Raw genomic sequence first — 27414 nt, 5'->3', positions numbered from 1 at the left:
CCGGACCGGGTCGATTCTAACCTTTGAGCACAGGTGCACCTGGAGCCACCGATACCTGCCTTTCCCTGCAATCAATCCCCGTGTGAGTCAGCCGTTGTCCCGTTTATCTGTCGTCTGTCTAGGGTTAATATAAGAGTGTGTCTAAGTGCCTGTCTTTCTATGATGTACCTCTCGTCCCTGTAATCTAACCTTTCCGTACGAATATAATCTCCTCCGGAGGTCTTGAGAATTGAAACATTGGTGTCGTATGTCATTGTAAGCCAGCCGGGTGTCTTCTTTTTCCTTATTGAGCCAGCGTAGCGCGACTTCGTCAACGTCGAGTATAGTCGGGTAATTTGTGCGGACACGACGGCCATTCCGCTCGGCCCACTTTAACATCAAAGTCGTGTCTGTAACAATATATTGCTGCCCGATAAACGGGCTTTTGAGAATACCTGAGCTGTTTTGTTTCAATAAAGCAACTCGGACGAATTCCGTCTTTGGTCGCGTCAATTCTTTCGACTCGCGTTGGAGCGCGGCTCCTTCAAGGTGATAAAAGGCCGAGGGGCAGGAGTGTGTGTGGGGGAGGGAAAGAATGAACCTAATATACAGTGCATTTAGAAAGTATTCAGACCCCTTCACCTTTTTCACATTTTGTTATGTTGCAGCCTTATGCTGAAATCGTTTAAATTCATTTTTTCCTCATCCATCTACACTCAATACCCCATAATGACAAATAGGAAACAGGATTTTAGAACGTTTTGCAAATTTATTTTTAAAAATAAACTGAAATATCACATTGACATAAGTATTCAGACCCAAAACTCAGTGCATAGTTGAAGCACCTTTGGCAGTGATTTCAGCCTCGAGTCTTCTTGTGTATGATGTGACAAGCTTTGCACACCTGGATTTGGGGATTTTCTACCATTCTTCTCTGCAGACCCTCTCAAGCTCTGTCAGGTTGGATGGAGACCGTCGGTGTACAGCCATTTTCAGGTCTCTCCAGAGAAGTTCGATTGGGTTCAAGTCAGGGCTCTGGCTGGGCCACTCATGGACCTTCACAGAGTTGTCCCAAAGCCACTTCTGCATTGTCTTGTCTGTGTGCTTAGGGTCATTGTCCTGTTGGAAGGTGAACCTTCGGCCCAGTCTGAGGTCCTGAGCGCTCCGTTTCAGGTTTTCATTAAGGATATCTCTGTACTTTACTCCGTTCATTGTTCCCTCAACCCTGGCCAGTCCCCCAGTCCCTGCTGCTGAAAAACACACCCACAGCATGATGCTGCCACCACCATGCTTCACCGTTGGGATGGTATTGGGCAGGTGATGAGTGGTGCCTGGTTTCCTCCAGACATGACGCTTAGAATTGAGGCCAAACAGTTCAATCTTGGTTTCATCAGACCACAGAATCTTGTTTCTCACAGTCTGAGAGTCCTTGAGATGCTTTTTTTGCAAACTCCAAGTGGGCTTTCATGTGTCTTTCGCTGAGGAGAGGCTTCTGTCTGGCGACTCTGCCATAAAGCCCAGATCGGTGGAGTGTTGCAGTGATGGTTGTCCTTCTGGAAGTTTCTCCCATCTCCACACAGGATCTCTGGAGCTCAGCCAGTGACCATCGGGTTCTTGGTCACCTCTCTTACCAAGGCCCTTCTCTCCTGATTGCTCGGTTTGGCCGGGCGGCCAGCTCTAGGAAGAGTCCTGGTTTTTCCAAACTTCTTTCATTTAAGAACTATGGAGGCCACTGTGCTCTTGGGAACCTTCAATGCAGCAGAAATTTTTTTGTGGGCTTCCCCAGATCTGTGCCTCGACACAATCCTCACCCTCTGAGCTCTGTAGGCAGTTTCTTCGACCTCATGGCTTGGTTTTTGCTCTGATATGCATTGTCAGCTGTGAGACCTTATAGAGACAGGTGTGTGCCTTTCGAAATCATGTCCAATCAATTGAATTTACCACAGGTGGACTCCAATCAAGGTGTAGAACATCTCAAAGATGATCAAGAGAACTGGGAGGCACCTGAGCTAAATTTCAAGTGTCATAGCAAAGGGTATGAATACTTATGTCAATGTGATATTTTCTTTTTTTCTTTTAAATAAATTTGCAAAACTTTCTAAAATCCTGTTTTCTCTTTGTCATTATGGGGTATTGAGTGTAAATTGATGAGGGAAAAAATGAATTTAAACGATTTAAGCATAAGGCTGCAACATAACAAAATGTGAAAAAAATGAAGGCATCTAAATAATTTCTGAATGCACTGTATATTGCGTAAGCCATCAAAGGCTCTTGGGAAAGGAGAAAAGTATGCATAGAGAATTATAATTCATGAGTGCATTCACTTCCTATTATTCCCTCCCCTTGATGCACAACAACAACAACATGCATTTTTAAGGCCATTTTCCCTGCTAGAGCGGGGGTTAGCCTTGCGGTCCCCATGACAATCCTCTCTATTTTGCCCTATTTTCTGCATCTCTCCTTGTTAACCCCCTTGCCCGCATTTCTTCTTCCACCATCTTTAGCCAAGTCTTTCTCGGTCTTCCCCGTCTTCTACTTCCTTCTACATTCATTTCCATCACACTTCTCAACCAGTCACTTTCATCCTTCCTCAACACATGACCAAACCATCTCAACCTGTTCCTCTTCACAGCATCAATCACAGGCTCTATTCCCATCATCTTTCGCAATTCATCATTTGTCTTCCTCTCTCTCAACGATACTCCGCACATCCGTCGAACCATTCGCATTTCCACCCTTTCCAAACTTCGTTGCTGCTCTACGTTCATTACCTTCGCAAAAGCGGAAGGTTATGTTTTGATCGCTGTGTATTTATTTGTATGTCTGTGTGTGTGTGTGTGTGTGTATGTTATTCGCATAACTCAAAAAGTATTCAACCGAATTGCATGAAATTTGGTGGGATGATTGGTTATTATACGGGACACATTTGATTAGATTTTGGGAGCAATCGGGTCAAAGGTCAAGGTCAAGGTCACGAAAAGGTCAAAATCGTATTTTTACCAAGTACAGAACAGTAGCTGCGGCGAAGGTATGCGCTCTACCGAGTGCCCGTTCTAGTTACCCATGTCTCGCTCCCATAAATCATAACACTTCTCACACATGCAGCATACACCTTTCCCTTCAGCTTCAACGACACTCCCCTCATCATCAGCACGCCACTCAGTTCCCGAAACTTCTTCCATGCACATCTCACTCGAGCAACCGTTGCCGAGTCTGATCCACCTTCTCCATTCAGCATGTCTCCGAGGTAGCAAAATGTTTTCACACCTTCCAGCTTCACGCCGTCTCCAAGATTCACGCCTTGATGATGATTATTTTTCCCTCCCCTCCTAATTCTTTAATAAATCCTGTTTTCCCCCACTAGTATGTCAGCCTGGTGTGCAATTCAAATTGGAAATGGTAATTAACAATGTGAATGAGATTGCAACCGTTATAAAAATGGTGCGAAAAGCCCTCAATAGGAGGTTAAAAATGCAGCGGTTCGCGTTGTGTTGTCGCTTGGGCGAAACAGCTGCAGACAACAGATCTCGTTGGAGTTCCTGTATGTCGGAAACCGCAGTAAAGATCTGTTCGGCTTTCCCAGCAGACGGCGTACAGCTCCTAAGGACCATCTGTCACTAAATTGGTGACCGTCCTCATAGAAGATATGAGTGAAATGTACATCACGTAGAGGATCTACTAATAAGTTTGTCGTGCACGTGTATACAAGCTCTACTATTGGCATTAGATCAATGTAAAAACAATAGAAATGGAAACAAAAAAAATAACTCACCAACACAGGTTTTGTGTCCAGTTCGAGTGCTCGGTGTGTATCCTCTGTTGCACTTGCACTCATAAGAACCAGGCAGATTAGTGCACAGGCCATTCTCTGAGCAAGGTGTATTTTCACATTCATCAACATCTGCATAATTAACAAAGAAAATAACGTTTGTGGAAAGGAAAAGCACAAAGTATAACATATTTTTGCGGAATGGCCATAAGGGGTAACAGGAATGAGATACATTAGTTATGTCATTAATAAACATGCAGCGTAACTGTGCGGTTCCTGTGTAAAATGATCATCTGCATGATTACCAAGGAAAATAACGTTTGTGTAAAGGAAAAACCACAAAGAGTACAACATATTTATGATGAGCAATCAATAAGTTCACTACATAAAATACAAACAGCTGGGTCTGGTTTTAGGCAAATAGTGCACCCACTCTGTACAGGTGTGTGTGTGTGTGTGTGTGTGTGCGTCTTTTTCACCCTCCCACTGCCTCTGTGGTAATAAAGCTTTTGTTCATTAAAAACGTGTGTGTGGTCATTTGAGGTATGGGACTTTGCCATTTAGCGTGAGTGAATTGGCTTAAAAATCCTGTAACTGGCCGATTGAGAAACGTGCATTTCGCGTGCATATTGAGCCGTTCAAAATTATGTAACGCAATTTTTATGGGGAGGCACGTATGAGGTTAATTAAACCTTAATAATAATTTTTCATTTGACCCAAGCAAAGCCAATGGAAAACTGATGCAACAATGCCGGGCAGTATATAATCAGCAGAGGACTATGCAGGCCTAATGTGTTAGGCCCAGCAGGAAACAAGATGGCAGCCATATAATTTTGTCTTGGTACTATGGTGGGTGGAGTCAAGCGACAGATGTGGGTGTGTTCTGGTAACTGTCCAACCAATGGGTGCACATTTCAAAAATCGACCCACAAAAAGAACCCCAACAGCAACGCGAAGCTCTTGTAGACCTGCGACATGTCGCAGTTAAAAATACAGTTCTATTGACTGTTATTTTTTATGTCAGACCACGAATATAATGATAACTTATGTTATACTAAAACAAGACCAATAGTCTAAATAGTCTAACAACAGCGTAGCTGGGCTTGTATCTGCTTTGTGGAGGATCTGTGGTCCCACTATCATGTGACCAGATCCTCAGCTCTGATTGGTGGACTTTTGTGAGGGACATACATACACCGGACGGACAGACAAACACTGTTCCAGATGGCATTGCCCTACGGGCTACGCCATAAAAATAAATAAATAAACAAGAAATACAGAGGTTCATAAACCTTCCGTATAAGTTATTTTAGTTAGTTAGTCGATACCTTCAACAATCTCCTTAACATAGTAAACATACTTTTGTACAGTGTTGCACAATTTGATGTTTTTCTTAATTTTAGACTATTGGTCTCACTCCCCAGGGTGACACCGTCACAATTAGGGTGACACCGTCACAATTAGGGTGACACCGTCACAATTTCGGTCTTCGAGGCCGGCCGATAGGCACAGTGTGACCGGAAGGGACGAGGTTCTCCTGACCACGTGGCCCTTGACTTGGTTTGTCCGCACAATGTGGGCGCTTTCAGGATGAACTTTAGCCGGGGAGCGTTTGGGCGCCCCAGTCTGATACTGCCGCCCACGCGCAGAACAACTTGTGAGTGCACGTGGGTCCCGGCGGTCCCACTGGCCTAGCGCTACCATGTTTAGACAGCGAACTCCGTCCCCGGGCACCGGCACCTACTCCCGGAAGTTTGAGAGATCAGCAGTGCTGGGCACGGTAGGACACCCGCAGAGCCCCGGCGGACCGGGGTCGCGCGAGCCTACGCGTTAGCGTGCTACGGCGGAATCAACGGCTTCGGCCACGGCCGGGCCGATACTCGGCCCGGTCGCCCGGAAATGAACTGGTTCGACGCCCGCGCTAGAGAGGTCGCGGGCGACTGAGATGTATTAACAAATAATTAATTAATTTGAGACGTCCGATTTCTAGTGTTTGGAAATTTGGAAGAGCTTGACCCTAGCCTTTCCCTTGCGAGGGCAAGGAGGAACTTAACACTTGATACTTAAGCTTAGTTTGAAGTACACCCTGCCAGCGCTCCCGGTGGGATGGCAGGGCAACCAGAAGGGACGAGGTTCTCCTGACCACGTGGCCCTCGATCTGGGAAGCGAGAGGCGTTCCATTAGTGGACGCGCCCCTCACGCCCGACTTTTGGGCGGCCCCGGCAGGCCGTTTGTTTTGACGTTCCGTGACAGGCCCCGCACCCCCACCTCCGGGCCGACCGGAATGAATCCCGGTGTCCCGATCCGAACCTTCAGAGCGGGCCGGCTGGGGAGTGCCAAGCACCCCGTACCTGCACTTTCCGTCCCTGCGGTCCCAAATACCGGAACCACCCGAATACCACTTTATTTTGACAAAATGAGGTGCGGCCTACAGCCTTAGAAAACTAACCCTATATAAGTCAATACCTCCAACGACACAGGCGCGCATTCGTGCCGCGTGACGTGGTGACGTCATCGCGCTTTCACCTTAAAAAGATTTATTTGATATAAATTGATATTTTGATATAAGCCTTAGAAAACCAACCCTATAGAAGTCAAATGGTCCAATAAAGGGTGATGGGAGGGTGATGGGAGGGTGATGGCAGGGTGATGGGAGGGTGATGGCAGGGTGATGGGAGGGTGATGGCAGGGTGATGGGAGGGTGATGGCAGGGTGATGGCATTTTATTTTCACCACTTCAAATCGACCGAATTTCACCAAATAAGATACCACACTCGCTGCACTGATGTCATTTTTACGGCAAAAGTGAAAACAGATTTTAATTTGGAAATAAAACGAAAGCGTGCACAATGGAATCATTCGTGCCGCGTGACACGGTGACGTCATCGCGTTTCCACCTTAAAAGACTTATTTGATATAAGTTAATCTTTTGATATAAGCCTTAGAAAACCAACCCTATAGAAGTCAAATGGTCCAATAAAGGGTGATGGGAGGGTGATGGGAGGGTGATGGCAGGGTGATGGGAGGGTAATGGCAGGGTGATGGGGGAGGGTAATGGGGGAGGGTGATGGGGAGCCCCCTATGCTTTTTGGCCGTGACAACGTTTTTGTTGCAATGCTATGCATGTTCCAGCTCGGGGCGAACAATTAATCACTTCGCATAATGCTGTCTCTGACCGCAATCACATATATTAACTCCAACGATTAATATGCCATTCATACCTATGCATCTTGTGCCACTTGTGGAAGCAACAAAGCCTGCATTGCATGAGCACAGGAAGCTTCCAGGGATGTTGCGGCAGCCACCATGAGTGCAGAGACGTTTATCCTGAAGACACTCGTCTACGTCTAAAAAGAATACCGTGGAAAAGCAAGGCTATCATCACAAGAACATTGCAAATAAGAACTTCATTGCAGTGTTCAGTAAAGAATATTGAAGAAAATTCCCATTTGTTCAAGGCTGTATATTCTCCATCCTTTACCAATCAAACATCTATTTAAAACAAACTAGAGACACCTACTCCCTCCAAGTTAGGAGTTGGGTAGTGGCGGGGGGGGGGGGCGGGGGATAAGGGGGAGGTGGAATCAGGGTGGGGGTGTGGGTGGGGATGGGGGGGGGGAGGGGGAGGGTTACCGTTGGTGGGACAAATTCATTTTGTGCTCAAGGCTAGTAATACCCCTCCCTCCCCCAGGGGTCAGTTAACAATGTGCACTGTACCACGTGCTCATGCAAACATTGCAACTCGTCAACCCAACCTCAGGGAGAAGAGGGGGGTAAGGGGTGGGGCGATTATTTTGTCCCCATGACCTGCTCCTATTAAGTACCCTCAGCAAGTATGCAAAATTTAGTGGAGAATGGCTAAGCAGTTTGAGTCTATAAGCGAACAGCCAGACAAACAAACAAATGAAAAATCACTCATAGAGTGACACTTGGCAAAACAGAATAAAGTGGCATGGAACTCAGTGGGGCATCCTTTTGACCTCAAAAATAATTAGTGGTTGAATTCAGTGACCTGATATGCAAACCGTCTTCAAAGTTTAAGTTAATCGGATGAAAATTGACAATTTTAGAAATTCGGCCTATGTTGACCTTTTGGCCTATGTTGACCTCAAAAATTGTTGGTGGTTGCTTTCAGTAAGGTGATATGAAAATCATTTTTAAATTTCAAGCCAATCGGATGAAAATTGACGTTTTAGAAATTTGAAATTGTTGTTGACCTTTGACCTATGGTGATCCCAAAAATAGTTGGTGGTTGAATTGAGTTTGCTGATATGTAAATCCCATTCAAATTTCAAGTGAATCGGATGAAAATTGAGGATTTTAGAAATTTGAAATTGTTGTTGACCTTTGGCCTATGTTGACCTTTTGGCCTATGCTGATCTCAAAAATAGTTGGTGGTTGAATTCAGTGTGCCGATATGTAAATCCTATTCAAATTTCAAATCAATCGGATGAAAATTGAGGATTTTAGACATTTGAAAAAACGTGGTTGACCTTTGGCCTATGTTGCACTTTTGGCCGATACTAATCTCAAAAATAGTTGGTGGTTGAATTCAGTTAGCCGATATGTAAATCCTTTTCAAAGTTCAAGTCAATCGGATGAAAATTGAGGATTTTAGAAATTCGGAAAAAGTGGTTGACCTTTGGCCTATGTTGACCGTTTGACCTATGCTGATCTCAAAAATAGTTGGTGGTTTAATTCAGTTAGCCGATATGTAAATCCTATTCAAATTTCAAGTCATTCGGATGAAAATTGAGGATTTTCGAAATTTGAAATGGTTCTTGACCTTTGGCCTATGTTGACCTTTTGGCCTATGCTGATTTCAAAAATAGTTGGTGGTTGAATTTAGTAAGCCGATATGTAAATCCTATTCAAATTTCAAGTAAATCGGATTAAATATTGAGGATTTTAGAAATTCGAAAAAAGGGGTTGACCTTTGGCCTATGTTGACCTTTTCACCTTTTAACCTCAAAAATATATAGGATTTTGTCGGACAACGAACTCAACTATTTGGTGAGGTTTAGTGAAGATCAGTTTAAAATTGTGACCTGAAGGCAAGTATAAGTGAGCGGACAGACAAACAAACAAACAGACAATATGAAAAATCACTCACAGAGTGACACTTGGCAAAACAGAACAAAGTAGCATGGCACTCAGTGGAGCATCCTTTTAACGTCAAAAATAATTAGTGGTTGAATTCAGTGACCTGATATGCAAACCGTCTTCAAAGTTTAAGTTAATCAGATGAAAATTGACAATGTTAGAAATTCGGCCTATGTTGACCTTTTGGCCAATGTTGACCTAAAAAAATTGTTGGTGGTTGCTTTCAGTAAGGTGATATGAAAATCCCTTTCAAATTTCAAGTCAATCGGATGAAAATTGAGGATTTTAGAAATTTGAAAAAATTGGTTGACCTTTGGCATATGTTGACCTTTTGGCCTATGCTGATCTCAAAAATAGTTGGTGGTTGAATTCAGTGTGCCGATATGTATATGCTATTCAACTTTCAAGTCAATCGGATGAAAATTGAGGCTTTTAGAAATTTGAAAACTGCAGTTGACCTTGGGCCTATGTTGACCTTTTGGCCTATGCTGATCTCAAAAATAGTCGTTGGTTGAATTCAATTGACTGATGTGTATATCCCATTCAAATTTCAAGTGAATTGTATGAAAATTGAGGATTTTAGAAATTTGAAATTGTTGTTGACTTTTGGCCTATGTTGCTCTTTTGGCCTTTGGTGATCTCAAAAAGAGATGGTGGTTGAAGTCAGTTTGCTGATATGTAAATCCCATTCAAATTTCAAGTGAATCGGATGAAAATTGAGGATTTTAGAAATTAAGAAAAAATGGTTGACCTTTGGCCTACATTGACCTTTTTGCCCACGCTGATCTCAAAAATAGTTGGTGGTTGAATTCATTGACCTGATATGCAAACCGTCTTCAAAGTTTAAGTTAATCGGATGAAAATTGAGGATTTTAGAAATTTGAAAAAATTGGTTGACCTTTGGCCTATGTTGACCTTTTGGCCCAAGCTAATCCCAAAAATAGTTGGTGGTTGAATTCAGTTAGCTGATATGCAAATCCTCTTAAAATGTCAAGTCAATTGGATGAAAATTGAGGATTTTAGAAATTTGAAAAAAGTGGTTGACCTTTGGCCTATGTTGACCTTTGGCCTATGTTGACCTTTGGCCTATGTTGACCATTTGGCCGATGTTGATCTCAAAATTAGTTGGTGGTTGAATTCCGTTCGCCGATATGTAAATCCTATTCAAATTTCAAGTCAATCGGATGAAAATTGAGGATTTTAGAAATTTGAAATGGTTGTTGACCTTTGGCCAATGTTTAGGTCTCCCCTCCCTTCAAAATCGATCGTTTTTTATGCCTCCGTTTTCGAGGTAGCCGGAGGCATTATGTTTTCAGGTTGTCCGTCCATCCGTCCGTCCGTGATAGGTTTTCATTACCGCGATAACTTGAGAATGGCTGAAGGGATTTTAGTTAAACTTGGTACAGGTACGTATAATGAGGTAAAGATGAACTGATTAGATTTTGGAGTCAAGAGGTCAAAAGTCAAAGACTGTAATAGGTCTATAACTTGAGAACGGCTAAATGGATCCAATTTAAACTTGGTACAGATATGTATAAGGAAGTAAAGATTAACTGATTAGATTCTCGGGTACCGAGGTCAAAGGTCAGAGGTCATGTCAGGTAAAAATGTGATAACTTGAGAATAGCCGAATGGATTTAAATCAAACTTGGTACAACTATTATGATGATGTAATAATGTGGGCGGAGGCATATCGGGTGACGTCGAGGAGTGCCGTTCTAGTTTGTATATGTATTAATGTGTATATAACCGAAGATCTGGTCTCGGAATGTGGGATCACCCGATATTCCTCAGACCACAGCTGATGTTCACCACAGGTTTCACTATGGAATTGATTTGTTCCATTCAGTTTGTTCCCATGGTGGATACTTAATGATTACTGAATTACTGGACTCATTGATTTGTCATCGGAGATGCTTCTTTTCTCCTAACCATTCATGAACTAAAAGGTGGAATGGTATCCAAAATATCAGATAATCCAGATCGAGTCCCTTTCATTCTGATTGAATTCGGCTCTCAGTCTGTGTTTTCAAGAGTCAAGAACATGTTCTTTGACCGTGGGAAATTCTCCAACGTATACAATAGGAGGCATCAAATGTGTTGGAGAAGAAAGCTTGTTATCAGTGATTGACATCATCGACATGATGAAGGCAAAAATGGCAAAACTGTAATTCTGAAGGTCACTTCTATGTCAAAACTTGTTCAATACATCAGAGACGTTGATTTCTTTCATCATTATGTCATTTGTTTAACTATACTACGTATGTAATGTCTGCTCTTTTCATGGATTTCTATGATGAGACAGTAATTAAAATACGCGTTGAGTTTTGAGCAAAAGTATTTTCATTAGAGAACTTTTTTCAAGTTTATTAGAGCGTTCTTTGTCTATATTTAAAAAAGTCTTTATAACTTATGACAAAAAGAAATACCCACAAAAATGTTCCCCTCACTCTTCTCTATTTTGGGAAAAATTATATTTTTCAATGCAATGTAAAAACATTTGCACCCTGCCCCCCAACATAAAATTATGGCTCCATGCCTGCCTTGTCATTTCACCCTTATATGAGCCTAAATCTTTTATTTAAATTTTTTTTTTTTAATTTCCTTATTCCAAGAAAACGCTATTAATTTTTTTTCTTCTATGATCTAAGGCTCACAGTGGAGCTGCCACATAAGTGCACGCACACACACACACACATGGACATATGCTACAAAGATGGCAATATGCGACAATTAATGTCAGAATGTGCATAGATATTAAGCAATGTGCTTGATCGATAGCACAGTAATGTGCACAAAGCAATCACTCGGCTAACAAGCATTCTGAGTATTGCGCTGCAATACATGTCCCCTACCGGCAGTCTGTCCGGAAAACTGTTGGGGATATTAAGGGTTAAGGGTTAAGGTTAAGGGTTATTTACCCACAGGTTCTGAATCATTCCCAATCGCTAATTACCTCAGGACGGGCTCACCTGTGATTCGCACTCGGGACTTCGATTTATACACCTTGCAGACAGGTCGGCAGAAGCACGAGAAAATAAGTTGTTGATAAAGAACCTTTCGTGTCAAAAATATCAGTAATTTAACATATTTTCCGGTTCACGATCAATGATCGATGTGTATATATATGTTGCTCGGCTTGGCTCCGCCCCCCCGAAAGTGCGCGCTGTGTCGCACTTTTGACGTTAGCAGACGAGGCTGAGGGCGAGCGGTGCGGCTTGGGGAGAACTCGAGAATAAACAAAGTGCCATAACTTTGTGAAAAATGATCAAAACGTCGTGAAGTTCGAACTTGATCTGTAAATTATCATAAGGAAACCATGTACCAAGTTTGAAATCATTAGCATTAAGAGTTTAGAAAAACAAAAGTCCGGAAAACTGTTCTTTGCGGGACGGACTGACGGACTGACAGACGGACAGACTGAGGGACGGCGTGCAAACCTATAGTCCCCTCCGGTGTACACCGGTAGGGGACTAATAACATAACATAATTACATAATAACATAACATAACATAACAAGAGATATCCATTTTTTTTCAATATTTTCGTTTAATTAACGATATCTGCCAAACCACGCGCCCTATCGCAAATTTCAAAAGGACTTTTTAGTAGATTGACATGCTGAACAGATCTGTGAAGTTTCCCCTCGATTGGATCAAAAATGAGGGAGGAGCTCGGTTTTAAAGGTTCATGCTTAAAAACGTCATAACTCTGAAACCATGTGACGCATGACGTCATGCTCGCTGACTTTGTTTGTTCGTCATGGGTATGCGATTCTGCCTGCAAAGTTTGGCCTCGATCTGTTCAGCCGTTGCAGAGAAAAAGGGGTTTTCGTGTTTTCACGAAAAACAATATGGCGGCCGAATCACGTGACCTGTGACGTCATAATTACCATTAAAATATTCTACAGACCGAGTCCCTCATATGGTGAAAATTTGATCTCAATCGGTCCTATTATTGCCGAGAAAATCTTTTAAAAATGAAATCAAACTTAAAATGGCACTGAGTTAAGGTTCGAACTTGACCTGTAACTTATCATGAGGAAACCATGTACCAAGTTTGAAATCATTAGCATTAAGCGTTTAGAAAAAAAGTCCGGAAAACTGTTCTTTGTGTGACGGACTGACAGACTAACAGACTGACGGACGGAGGGGACGGCGTGCAAACCTGTAGTCCCCTCCGGTGCACACCGGTAGGGGACTAATAATGATGTAAATTGATTCAAAAGCAGGAACTTAAAGGGGAACCCAAACACTCAGACCACCTTGATGCTGACCTATCCCTTGATACCCGACAAACTAGATATGATGCGTCTTTTTCCGATTTCCGATTTATAAAGTCGGTAATTTTGCAGTTAAAAGTCGAAATCTTCTTCATCTTCATGATTAGCCATGACGTCGCACCAGGAAATTGACCACCACTTCCGTATTGTTTACGGGTTACATCTCAGTACGATTTAACTCAGACGCGAATCGTTTTCAGATTTCTACAAATATGCCGAGGCGATGCATCCTTGGTGGTTGTAGTAATACAAACTGTGACGATTTCATACTACATCAATGGCCAAAAGATCCGAGGATTGCCAGAAATTGGATGAGGTTTGCCCAAAATACCCGAATGTGGATCGGGCCTATACTACAAGATGTTTGCTTTTGTGCTCGGAACATTTTACAGAGCATTGCTATGAAACAACAGAGATGGCTAGATATTGTGGTTATCCGGCATGACTGAGAGAGGTTGCCATCCCCATGATTACGTGGAAGAAACAACCGTCACTTTAAATTAAGACCATGCAGCACCACTTCCCCCTCCGCAATCTCCCATGAACCGTCACCCAAGCTAGCAATACCCTCGACCACCCCACGCCTCGCCCATAGGCCATAGCACCACTCTACTTTCCAATGGGGTGCAGGACATCAACACGACCCAAAAAGGCACGACCACAGACACAAATGGCATCTCGGAAAAGTATGAAACTGGACGATCGTTAACAAACAGGACACCGAGTCAGCCTGCGAAGGTGGGACAAAGCATTTGTTGCCCATTTGGTCGGCAGAGTCCGAGTGTGCCTGGGCAGTGTACGTACTGACTTGTACCATATACGTGCTGATTCGTGCCGTGTACGTGTTGATCCGTGCCGTGTACATGCTGATTCGGGCCATGTGAATGCTGCATCATGCTGTGTACATGCTGATTCGTGCCATGTATGTGCTGAGTCCGTTCTGCATTGCGTCCGTGTCGTATTCCTTCTGGAGTAATACAACTGATTTATCAATTAATACAAAACCCCTGATAAACTGTCAATTGAACGGAAAAACAAAACTTACCAATCTGCAGTGAAAATTGACCTGCATTTTTATTTGCACCACGACCATAACATCACCATCTTCCTCTTCACTAACACCACGTTCATCAGATTCGCTCGCATGCCACAAGGCTCAAAACAATATGGATCCACAATTCCCCCAAAAGCGTTTCCATCACTAATTTTGTCTCCAATAGTTTATTCAAAATCCCTCTGATCATTTTCAACACGCTGAGAACCTTCAGAGTTGCTAATGATGGTGGAATCAGTATCAGAATCTGAGCTCGACATGTACAGTTCACCATTTGTATCAAGGTGAGTTCATAATGTGACGTCATTGGCAAAATTGAAAATCGACACTCTAGGAAAGAATCGTCCCTTCAAATTGGACCATGATTAATGATTTGCAATGCTTTTCAGAACTTTTTTTTTGTTTGGGTTCCCATTTACGTGTTATTTATTTGCAATATATGAATTTTTAATTTTTTGTTAACTTGTTGGTCAAATCACTCATTCTTTCTTGATCATGAGGAGAAGCTCTGCATTCTTTTTCAAATGCGAATACCTTTATCATCATTCTAGAAGATAGAGCACGAGTCAATATGGACAGTTATCAATTCTGTAACGTTCATTATCAGGAATGGTGCAAAACTAATTTGGAATAACGTTTGTCCACCATTGCAGTTTATTTCAAAATCAAGAACTATGATTTCACCATACCTTGCTGCATTGTCCACTTTTTACCCTGCGCTCGTGAAGCGAAACAGGGTTAAGCGATTGGTTGCGTCCATACGTACATACGTACGTACGTACCTATGTCGTACGTGCGTGTCTGCATTTTTAAAATTCATTTTCTAGGCAACCGTTGGTCCGATTGACATGAACGTTTCACCATAGGATTGCCTCCGCCTGTATAATTTTTTAGTCATAATTATGATATCATAGGTCACATGTTACAGACGACATCTTGGAAAAACGTTGCACCTCTATACCTCAGAAACTGCGTAATGGAAAAAATTGAAACAAGGCTCATTGTGAAGTACTCCCTATGGGGAATAAGATATGTTAATGATGATGTCATGGGTGCCTTTATTATGACGTCATAATTGGACAAGTACAACGCTTGTTAGTCAAATTAGTCCGATGGACACTACATTTTTCACCATAGGAGCATCTCCTCCTGTATAATTTTTAATGATAATTACGATGTCATAGGTCACGTGGTACAGGGGCCATCTTGGAAAAAAAACAAAAAAAGGTTGCGCCTCTATATCTCCGAAACTGTTCCATAGAAAAAAATGAAACGTGGCTCATTGTAAAGAACTCCACATGGGGAATAAGTCTCGTTAACGATGACGTCTTTGGTGCCTTAATTTTGACGTCATCATTCAACAAGTACAACACTTAGTCTGATCAGTTTGAAATTTCTTGAGCGTGATTTACACAACAATTATATTCGAGAATGTAAATTTATAATGTCATCGGTCACATGGTCTGGCAGCCATATTGGATCAAAGAAAAAAAGCCCTTAATAAACAGAAGAGTTGGCTCGCACCAAGTTCACTGTGTGGGGTAGGTATTCTATGAATACCGTCTAGTTATAAGCTGCAATTGTCAAGTTGAAATTTAAGGTTTTTATAATTAGTAATTATATGTGGGTTTTCAACCCAACATATTGTTGCGGTTTTGAGAATACAGGATAACCCCCCTTGTAGGTAGTTGCACCACAACATGTAGCCTCGCTTTAGTTCAGTTATTTCTTATTAAATGTAAGCGTAGTCTCCTTTCCGGTGTTATTATGCGTTGAGCAGGCCAGTAAGTGTAGGCCTCGATTGGGCTAGAATGCCACGTGCTAGGCCTGGAACAAGTCTGGCAGGTCCGGAGGAGGAGCTGCAGGGGAGTGGCCGGTAAGCGGCGAGCAGCCAATCGGAGCTCAAGGGGAGTGGCTAACAACAGCAACCAGAGGAGGGGCTTGGAACATTCGGGTAAGACTCGGGGGCGGGGCTATAAAACCCTGTCCCGGGCCCCCCGCCGCAGTGCAGCAGTGACCAAGTCAGTGAGAGAGAGAGCGTTGTGAGAGAGTGCAGCAGTGCCCCAGAGCTGAGTGAGAGGTGTGGTTGCCAGTCCCTCAGTCAAAGTCGACGAGTGCAGGAGTGCCCCAGAGCTGAGTGAGAGGTGTGGTTGCTAGTCCCTCAGTCAAAGTCGACGAGTGCAGCAGTGACCCAGATAGACGTTGTGGTTGAGTGCCCCAGAGCTGAGTGAGAGGTGTGGTTGCCAGGCACGAGTCGCCCAGTCCCTCAGTCAAAGTCACCCAGTGAGTCAGAGTCAGAGACACCCAGAAAGAGCTGAGTCAGAGCAGTGACCCTGCGTGAGTGAAGTCAGTCAGTTGCTTGTTATAGCTCTCTCTCTGTGCACGAACTCTCCCTGTGCCCTGCGCCCTGCTGCCTGTGAATAACGCTGTGCGAGAACGATCTCTCCCGGGGCCACCTACGCCAAAGACCTTCCTACCTAGGCTCCCTGCACATGTGCCGCGAACATTCGAGGGCCACGCCCGGCGAGCTGTCCGGAGCGAACGGCGCCAAGGCGCGTTTGGAGCGCGAACTTGTCCTTCCTTCTTTTCCCTGCGTGAGTGAGTGGGCCCTTGTCCGGGGATTAAGTAAGATTGACTAAGTATCTGCTCTGTGTCTCTTCTCTTTATCCTGATCATTGTAAATTGTAAATAAACCTGTGTTCTTCCTTCTATTTGACCGTGCACGTCATTTCACACCATTGGCCTAGCATCGCACGAATAAAACCGAAATCGGGTTCAATAGGAATTAACGGCACGAGTCACGTGACACGCAAACCGCTCGGCGTATCCGATTAGCGTGACCCATGTGTGATCCCGTCCCCATTCTCGTGGCGGCGTGTGTATCGAAGGTACGTAGGGACTTGACCAGATACCCTTCCGCACGCTCGCTACGGGAGTGGCGACTCGGCCTCGTGGACTCGAAGCTCGAAGGGGGAAAAGGGTTTAATCCCCCTCTGTACGTCGACGGGCTCGAGAGATCCGCAACAATATGATGTGAGAATATTATTCCAACACATTTTAGTCAGGCAAAAGCTTAACAAGATGAAATACTATTTTCGATTATTTTCCTCGGTATTTCTTGGGCTGGCAGAATAGCTTAGAGGCATGCCCATTCCCCTTTGAGCTGCTTATTCTGGGTTTGAATCTCGGCCCAGCTATAAACTGTCATCCTGGTGTTTCACAGGGAGTGCGATACATCTACGTCCCTCGGATAAATGTTAAACTGGGCATTCAGATGTTGAAGATCCCACGGTGTCCTTTGTGAATAGCAGGGAAGTTATTGCCGGCACCCTGAACTAATTACAAAATAGTGCCCTAACTGACAGCTTGGAAGACAATTATGGCAAACCAGCAGGTATAACCCTAACCCTAAGCACAGGACCTGCTTCAGGAGCACAGACACTTTATAAAGAGTCTGGTGCATCGACGGTGATGTTTTATTATCCAAACTATTTTTCCGGTGTTTTTTAAGTGTGGAAAAAAATCTTACTATTAGAAGAAATCTCATGATTGTCAGATTGTGCAATTTGTCTGGGTTCAATCTATGAAGGGCTTGGATTTAATGAAAACTGCTATTCAAATGCTGTCCCAGCAGGGAGCTGTGAATTGGCTTTGTGCTTTGAGATTCTGTCAGTTCTTAAAATGCCAGTACCACCACCAAAAGCCATAAACTGGACCCCTGGAAGCCTCCTGCACTACTAAGTTGTAAAACATTAAAGGTCATTCGCCTGCAAAGATTTATCCACAATGTACTTGCACATGTTTTTACTTTTGTTTGTATCTATAAAACTGATCTGTGCTCACATTTTATGAAATACAACTTGATTGTTTTACATTTCTACTGCATTGTTAGGGGACGTTTATTTCTATCATTAGTCCCACAAGTGGTATGCTACATACAACATGTTTGGGAGAAGTTTGAAAAACAAGATACGGTTTGCAGTTTCTAAGACAAAAGTTTATAAAGCCCTACAAACGAGACTTGATCCAATACACACAAATATTTTTTTTACTTTTCAACATAAAAATGTTTTTAGTTAGAAAATATTTTTTCTTAAAACATAAAATAAACGTGTTTCAGAATTTTCAATGTGTACATAGCATGTCAACCCCTTCTCTCCCATTCTCCTTCAACTAGGTTTCATAACTACAGTCGTAAGAAATAAAAGCAAGACCGATAGTCTAACAACTGTGTAGACGGGCTTGTTTGATACTTTAGTTGAAGAAGATAGTATAACCTGGGTGGGAATACCAGCTAGCAGTTATAAAATAATGTAAGTATTAATTTTTTGGACTTCAGGCATGGACAGCCGGTTCGTGAATGACTTGGGTAAAAAACAGTGAATGGCAAACGATGAACCAATAAATTCCACATTCTTGTGGCACTTTCAGTCGAACGTTAGGCATTCACAGCAGTTTCGGGAAGGAATTGCACAAAAAATGTACCCAGTTTGAATGTTGCTATATCCAGTCAATGGCGAAACTGCAAATGGGGAATCCAAGAATGTCACGGATGGAAACCCTTACGTTATTTCCTCATTCTGCTATAAACTCAATTTCTCTATATTTTCTTTCCAAACAGCATCATTCATCATTTGAAACACCAAACAACATAATTTTAGCTCTTACACGAGCCTTGATCTTGTATACAAAAAAAATAAATTCCAATCACAAATTAATACTATGCTAATAATAATAAATAAATAAATAATAAAAAAAAAAATCAAAATATAATGATAAATTACAATTGCATTGGGATATTATCAAACCAGCCAACCATCATCATCTGTTCACTTCCAGATTCGGGAGCAAGATCCGTGTTGATCGCATTTGAAAATAATAATTGTATTGAGGAATTTCTGAAACCTCCTACCTACCTTACTACACCTGCTGAGACCCCAAAACATTCAACAGCAGGTTATTATATTTCCTTTCAGTAAAATATGCAACTGTAATGGTTACTAAACACTGTCCCCCTGTCATGTGACCAGATCCTCAGCTCTGATTGGTGGACGTTTGTGAGGGACATACATACGGACAGACAAACGCTGTTCTAGACGGCTTTGCCCTGCAGGCTGCACCGTAAAGATTTACTGACAAGTGAGTTGTTTTTCTTTTGCTATTTTATCATATATATGAAAACATTTTCAGCAACTTTTCAACTTAATATGCTTTTCTGTTGCAGCAGAAACAAATGGTTGTATTATTTATAATGTAGATCAGTTCCATATATATATATATATATATATATATATATATATATATATATATATATATATATATATATATATATACATATATATATATATATATATATATATATATATATATATATATATATATATATATATATATATATATATATATATATATATATATATATATATAAATATATATATATATATATATATATATATATATATATATAATTAAATAGAACACTTTACCTAACCGAGCTTTACCACTTGGGTGCGGGATCATGATCATAAAACTATGCATACCTGGAAAGCATGATGTGATATACAATAACATGTGATTCCAAGGGACAGCAATTCCATCTCTTGGTTTGAAAAATTATGTGTGTCAACATTGAGCACAATATTTTTTGGACCAAAATCTAAGAAATCCTCATACCTGTGCACTCAGTGCTGTTGCTTGAAGGCACAAAGCCTTCTTGGCAGGTGCAGTAGAAGGTGCCAGGTGTGTTGTGGCAATGACCGTGAGAGCAAGACTGCTGGTCCTGAAGGCATTCATCCATATCTACACACACAAACAGCAAGTAAACAAGCGTTCTTTTAATATTTGTTTCGTTTTGTTGCCTAGTGTTGATTGACTAAATACAAACGGTTGTGGATTAAAACATAGTTTCAGGTAACAGTTTGAAATATAATTTTAATGCAGGTATCAAGGCTTATGGAAGAGCAGAACAAAAGGGGCAAATGGTCAGCAGATGCTGCTACAGCCTGCCTGATAGATAGGTGAGGGACTATCCTGCAGAGAGTATGAGTCATGATCTGCAAAGTGATACATTGGATTTTCCAGTGACAATGAGGGGTCAATGATGAAGACCAAAAACAGGATTAGTCCTAGAATGCTTACTTGAGGGATGCTGGCCTCTCGAGGTAAAGTGTGGGAGAGAATGTCATGCAAAGCAAACTGTTACTTGTGAAGGTGCAGGAAATCTAAAAGCCAGTCCAGGAGGGGAGATTAGATGCCTTGAATTGCCAGTTTGGAAAGTAAGCCAAGGTGCCAGACAGAATAAAGTGCATGGGATATGTTCAGTGAGATGGCCCTGACATCTTTGAGATCAAGGACATCCATCCATAGTTGACACAGAAGATAGAGCATGTCCAGGGTAGAATGATCTGGGTGGAAGCCAAATTTATGATGAGAGATCAAAAAGCTCGATAAGAGATGAATGTGTCTTGATGTCTGCTACATGGTCAATTCCATTTCTTTACTTATGACGGCGAGAAGGCTGACAGATAAGTAGTTGAGAACATCCATTTTGGCACTATTTTTATGAATCGACATAACTGATGCTGATCCATGATGCAGGGAGACCTGCCCTCAAATAATACTTTGGAGAAGAGCAAATAAGACAAAAAAAAGAAATATGTCGTGCATAGCTCAATACATACTTGCGAAATCCCTAAAATAAGTTGTTTACATTTTGGCCTATGTTGACCTCAAAAATAATTTGTGGTTGACTTCAGTGACCACTGACCAGATATGCAAATCCTCTTCAAATTTCAAGTCAATCGGATGAAAATTGAGGATTTTAGAAATTCGACAATTGTTGACCTTTGGATTATGTTGACTTTTTGACCTTTTGACTTCAAAATCAATGGGCTTATTCCTTATGACCAACTCTACCATTTGGTGAAGTTTCGTAAAGATCGGTTTAAAATTGTAAACCTGTAAGCTATTGGCATACAAACAGACAACCAAACAAACAGAATAGCGCACAAGACCAACCAATATACTTGGAAAATCTTCGATTTTCGCAAGTAATGAAAATTTGAAAACAAATCGAACTTACAGGTACTGTGAAGACACTAGCATTTTACAATGATTTAAGAAAAAGTAACAAGGGGACACAACTGTTCCAATCGGCAGAACTTAGTTTAGGAAGAGCGAAGCAAGCCATCAACACATGATGAAAGAAAACATTTGAAATATGACCTTCTGGAACAGTCGAGCTTGTCTCACAAGAATTAGCGTGACACTTGGGCTGTCAATACAAAAATCGAGTTTGCTCACTTATGACCTTCAAGGAGCGGATAATATGCCTGCTTTGCCTGGTCTGTCCTGCAAGCGGTGCCAGCCAACATTGTGGCGCTATGAGGATTCATATGGGTGGTCAATAAAATGATGTCTATAAAGCAGTGGCACCCATTACCCACTGATTTTTCTAAAATATATATTTTAGACAAGAATAACATCATGACCATCCTGGGGCAACATAAACTGTTCAATTCAACTTTATTTTCACTCTCCGTGGAAGATCATATTCGTTGAAAATATTCAGACAGGCGTTAATAGTTAAAATTCGTTAGTTAAATTTAATAGTTAAATTGAGCCTGGTGTTGGCTTAGCGGTTAGGGTGCCGGCTTGGGATCCTAGGATCCTGGGTTGGAATCCCGGTCGATCGCTGAATTAACGCCAGGGGGGTTCACTCAGCCTGTCATCCTTCCGAGGTCGGCAAATTGAGTACCAGCTTGCTGGGATGAATGATCCCGGTGTGTACCCCGGCTTAGAATAGGTACACCGTATCTCTGCGCATCGTAAGAGCGTGACCAAGGGCTGGCATCAGGAAGGGCATCCAGCCATAAAAACATTGCCTCAAACAGGGAACCATGATTGTCATGGGGCACGCAAGGCTAACCCCCGCTCTAGCGGGGAAAATGGCCTTAAAACGATCATTCATTCATTCGTTAATAGTTAAAATGTCATCAGATGTATCTGAAACAACTTCAAAACTAATTTATACACAGGAAAAATAATTGAACAAAAATATCAGAGCAACCTCATTCAGTCGCATACGTGCTATGTCGGTGTCTCAAGAGAAGAAAATCTCGACTCACCGATGCATTGGGTTTTCTGCCTGTTCAAGTTGTAGCCCAACTCGCATTGACAGGTGTGCCCTCTGGGAAGAGGGATACATTGCCCCGCTCCACATGCCCCGGGATTTTGCAAACAGAAATTCACTGCTGTCAGGATTTACAAAACATGGGGGGGGGGGGAAAAATGGCAGGAAACATTAAGCTCAAGTTGCATTACTACATTACCATCAAATAAATCAATTTTTTTCTTCTTTTCAGGATAGTTTTAACATGTCTGGTAACTCAACTACCTTTTGTTTGTCCAATAGGAAATAGTGAAGGTTTGGGAAAAAAATAAAGCTGATCAAACACTTCCTCTGTTCTTGGGAAAATACTAGTTTTGGCAAACTTCCTTGTAAACTCTCCTCGTTTAATTCTCGTGGTAAGAATGGGAGGAAATGAAAAAGGGTGACAGCAAACTTAATGTTTTGATAATTAAAACAAAATCAGTGTCAACATTGACTTTAACCATTTCGGGAATAATTTACGGGTAGTTCGATGTAACACAAAGCACGTCTCAAAACTATTTTCAAAAGCTCCTTATTTCTTTACTGTGATTTTACTCACATTTTTACAATTCAGCATCAAAACGCTTTCCAATTTCAGGTTAGCACAAATCTCTTTGACATCCATTGGCTATAGTTTCAATGAAGGTACAATCAATTTTATGGTCTGGCAGCAGGACAAATATTCTGCAGGCTCAAACTCAAATGCAGCTGCATTTTCCATAAACATATTTGACGACAGTATCATGTACTCGGAAATATATGATAGAATACAACTAGTTTTGGAATGGGCTGTGCTGTGCAGATCATTTGGAGTGGTCTCCCACCTCACGCTGTTTGTTCTTCTCCCTGATTGGTGACGAGTCCTAAAATCGTGCAGCATTTTACCTTTATTTACATAGTGCATGATCATAGAAAGTTTTGTGATACCCTTGAGAATTTTAAGATTTCCTCTGAACTTTTGATACCATATTTTACTCATTCTTCATCCTTCGGTTTATGTGCTTTTTGTTTGTGGGCCTTTTTTTTTCCTCCTTGTAGTTTTACATACAATTTACCATCTATCTATAATTCCAGTAATCTCTGTCTGTACGTTTGTTTGTCTGTGACCGCTGTTTCTCGACAACCACGGGTCCGATATACTTTTAACTTGCCAGGTATATTGCTGGGGACCCGAGGATGTGCCTTTTCAAGGTTTCATATTAATCGGACAATTACTTACCGAGCTATGTCCAAAAAACGATTCAACCAATCAGAGAGCAGCGAACGATCGCGTGTGCCGGCGTTGCGAATGGACCAAACCATTCCATGTAAATAGAGGGGGGGGTTCTGTGGTCGTTGCGAATGGACGAAACCATTTCATGTAAATAGAGGGGGGGGATTGTCACTGTACTCGCAAGCCGTTCGCCGTTCGCTTTGGCGTTGCGAATGGACCAAACCATTTCATGTAAATAGAGGGGGGGGATATAATTTTAGATAGATATATAGTACGGGCATATATATAGTACGGGCATGCCCTAGTATCATCAATGCAAAGAATGTTCTGAGCAAGATTGTACAAGACACTATGTTTGCTTGTTAGTTGTTACCTAGATTATGTTTACTACTTTTGGGCAAAAGCCTTCATAGACTGTATGCATGCCTGCAATTGAGTAGGTACAGTAAACAGCAATCTTCAAAGCCAATATCAATCAGTCTCTTACTCCCAAATTAAATCAAGAAGTCTGACACACACACACACACACACACACACACACACACACACACACACACACACACACACACACACACACACACACACACACACACACACACACACACACACACACACACACACACACACATGTGCATGGCTCGTGATTTGCACGTACACATTCACGATTTTGGTTTACACACATTTGGCTTTGGTTTTGCTTTGGCAGTTTTTGTTTTATTTTGCGTGACATCATAAGCTGTGTATTGTACTCGCACATATTATTTTGATACGTTATATACATATACAGTGCATTCAGAAAGTATTCAGACCCCTTCACTTTTTTCACATTTTGTTACGTTGCAGCCTTATGCTGAAATCTTTTAAATTCATTTTTTCCCTCATCAATCTACACTCAATACCCCATAATGACAAAGAGAAAACAGGATTTTAGAAAGTTTTGCAAATTTATTAAAAAGAAAAATCTGATATATCACATTCACATTTAAGTATTCATACCCTTTGTGATGACACTTGAAATTTAGCTGAAGTGCCTCCCATTTCTCTTGATCGTCTGTGAGATGTTTCTACACCTGGATTGGAGTCCACCCGTGGTAAATTCAATTGATTGGACATGATTTGGAAAGGCACACACCTGTCTATATAAGGTCTCACAGCTGACAATGCATATCAGAGCAAAAACCAAGCCATGAGGTCGAAGGAACTGCCTGCAGAGCTCAGAGATAGGATTGTGTCGCACAGATCTGGGGAAGCCGACAAAAAAATCTCTGCTGCATTGAAGGTTCCCAAGAGCACAGTGGCCTCCATAATTCTTAAATGGAAGAAGTTTGGAACAACCAGGACTCTTCCTAGAGCTGGCCGCCCGGCCAAACTGAGCAATCGGGGGAGAAGGGCCTTTGTAAGAGAGGTGACCAAGAACCCGATGGTCATTCTGGCTGAGCTCCAGAGATCCTGTGTGGAGATGCGAGAAACTTCCGGAGGGACAACCATCACTGCAACACTCCACCGATCTGGACGAAATGGCAGAGTGGCCAGACGGAAGCCAAACAGTTCAATCTTGGTTTCATCAGACCACAGAATCTTGTTTCTCACAGTCTGAGAGTCCTTCAGCTGCTTTTTTGCAAACTCCAAGCGGGCTTTCATGTGTCTTTCACTGAGGAGAGGCTTCCGTCTGGCCACTCTGCCAGAAAGCCCAGATCGGTGGAGTGTTGCAGTGGTGGTTGTCCTTCTGGAAGTTTCTCCCATCTCCACACAGGATCTCTGGAGCTCAGCCAGAGTGACCATCGGGTTCTTGTTCACCTCTATTACCAAGGCCCTTCTCTCCTGATTGCTCGGTTTGGCCGGGCGGCCAGCTCTAGGAAGAGTCCTGGTTGTTCCAAACTTCTTCCATTTAAGAATTATGGAGGCCACTGTGCTCATGGCCCAGATGAAGCTACTGCTTCAATGCAGCAGATTTTTTTTTTGTAGGCTTCCCCAGATCTGTGCCTCGACACAATCCTGTCTCTGAGCTCTGCAGGCAGTTCCTTCGACCTCATGGCTTGGTTTTTGCTCTGATATGCATTGTCAGCTGTGAGACCTGAAATAGACAGGTGTGTGCCTTTCCAAATCATGTCCAATGAATTGACTTTACCACAGGTGGACTCCAATCAAGGTGTAGAAACATCTCAAAGATGATCAAGAGAAATGGGAGGTACCTGAGCTAAATTTCAAGTGTCATAGCAAAGGGTATGAATACTTATGTCAATGTGATATTTCAGTTTTTTCTTTTTAATAAATTTGCAAAACTTTCTAAAAGCCTGTTTTCTCTTTGTCATTATGGGGTATTGAGTGTAGATTGATGAGGGAAAAATGAATTTACACGATTTCAGCATAAGGCTGCAACATAACAAAATGTGAAAAAAGTGAAGGGGTCTGAATACTTTCTGAATGCACTGTATGCATATTGTACACATGCTTTATTGTATACACATGTTATATGTGACATGTTGTACAATGGTATGTTGTGTATACATATCTTGTGCGTGACATATTGCATATATTTTGCGCACACACACACACACACACGTTAATGAAGCAAAATAATGACAGACATTTAATGATTATGTTTATATGTGATCAACATGAGTCTCAGAGTTAATAATTGCCAGTGTAATAGCCATACTATGTCAAACATCTCAGTGATCGTGAAATCTTGTACTTATTATGTGCTACTACTTCACTGTAACTAACATATAATGTGCACATTGACAAAAACAAATACCGCACTACAATGCTGCATGTATGTTTATGGTAATTGTACAAACAATTTCATATCCACAAAGATTCAAAGAAGTAAAACGCCATATGATCAGTTAAACAGCCTGTTTCACACCATATTGTTTTGGTTCGCCGTTATTCTATTGTTTAATGTTTTTATAATTCCTTCGAACATCCTTAAGCCAAGTGCATGTTCTACTTGCACATGCTTGTAACGGACTAATGATCCTGTCTGAGCTTTAACACAGCACGCTGATGCTTTGGTGAGGTTCCAAGTTTCCATGTGGCTTCGCGTGTATGGATGACCACACAAGGCTGCAAGGACATCAAATCACCTTTGGCACTTCACCACTTCAGGAAACCTAACCCACGTCTTCCCTTTCCACCTTCTGCACCCCTTCCGCACACTCCCAAAACCCACTCACCCTTTGCCACCCTTTGCCACCCTAAACATAATCCATCTCTGCCAGGTCACCTGAAAGTTAAAAAAAAAACATCGGAGTGCATGCTTCTACCTTGTGACATTTATGTAGTAACCGTTATTGTATTGTGCACAAAATAAAAGGTCTACTTTTGAGAGCTGTTGAGGAAAATGAAACAAAACAAGTACAGATACATTCAAAGTACACCACCCCCATGCCAAATTTTTTTAAAAAACATCCGCCCATGTGCAGCAAATATTGGGAGGGAATATTGGGAGAGAGAGGTGTACAATTAATTGACTGATTAATTGCATAATTAAAATAAATAAATAAGAATAGTAAAATAATTAATTTCTTAATCAATTGGCTAATAGCATACCTAAATCACCAGTTTCATCCGAAGCTGTAACTTTTTGAAAATTAATGAAATAATTAGTTGATTGAAAAAAAAATCGATTAATTGATTAATCAATAAATATATAATAGATTAATTGATTAATCAATAAATCGAAAATATCCTTTACAGACAAATCACTTGATCACTGTCATGTCCAAATATCAGCTTCCTCACTCAAACGATGCCTGAGATATCGCCCGGACAAACAAACACGAAAGTAAGAAAACAAACAAAAAAACGACTGAAAACGGAATACTCCCTTTCAGCTCGCGTCATCGCCGGGCGCCCT

The 27414-nt window shown here is 41.8% G+C and overlaps 1 protein-coding gene across 2 annotated transcripts in view; it reads right to left on the bottom strand.

Annotated features, from left to right (window-relative positions):
* The window catches only part of LOC137436425 (latent-transforming growth factor beta-binding protein 1), a 327003-nt gene that overhangs the window by 144435 nt on the left and 155154 nt on the right, over positions 1–27414 (bottom strand). The window contains exons 13-16 of one of the 2 annotated variants that reach the window (XM_068130197.2): positions 22314–22439; positions 19861–19986; positions 6970–7095; positions 3752–3880 (exon numbers count right to left, since the gene is read on the bottom strand). In XM_068130197.2, coding sequence (XP_067986298.2) covers positions 3752–3880; positions 6970–7095; positions 19861–19986; positions 22314–22439 — 507 coding nt within the window. The remainder of the gene's footprint in view (positions 1–3751; positions 3881–6969; positions 7096–19860; positions 19987–22313; positions 22440–27414) is intronic. The other variant, XM_068130206.2, reaches the window with a different exon arrangement.

This window comes from Myxine glutinosa, chromosome 1, assembly GCF_964187855.1.
Source record: "Myxine glutinosa chromosome 1, kmMyxGlut1.1, whole genome shotgun sequence".
Lineage (NCBI taxonomy): Eukaryota > Metazoa > Chordata > Myxini > Myxiniformes > Myxinidae > Myxine > Myxine glutinosa.
Note: the sequence above shows the minus strand (reverse complement) of the source record. Positions and strands in the feature narration are given on the sequence as shown.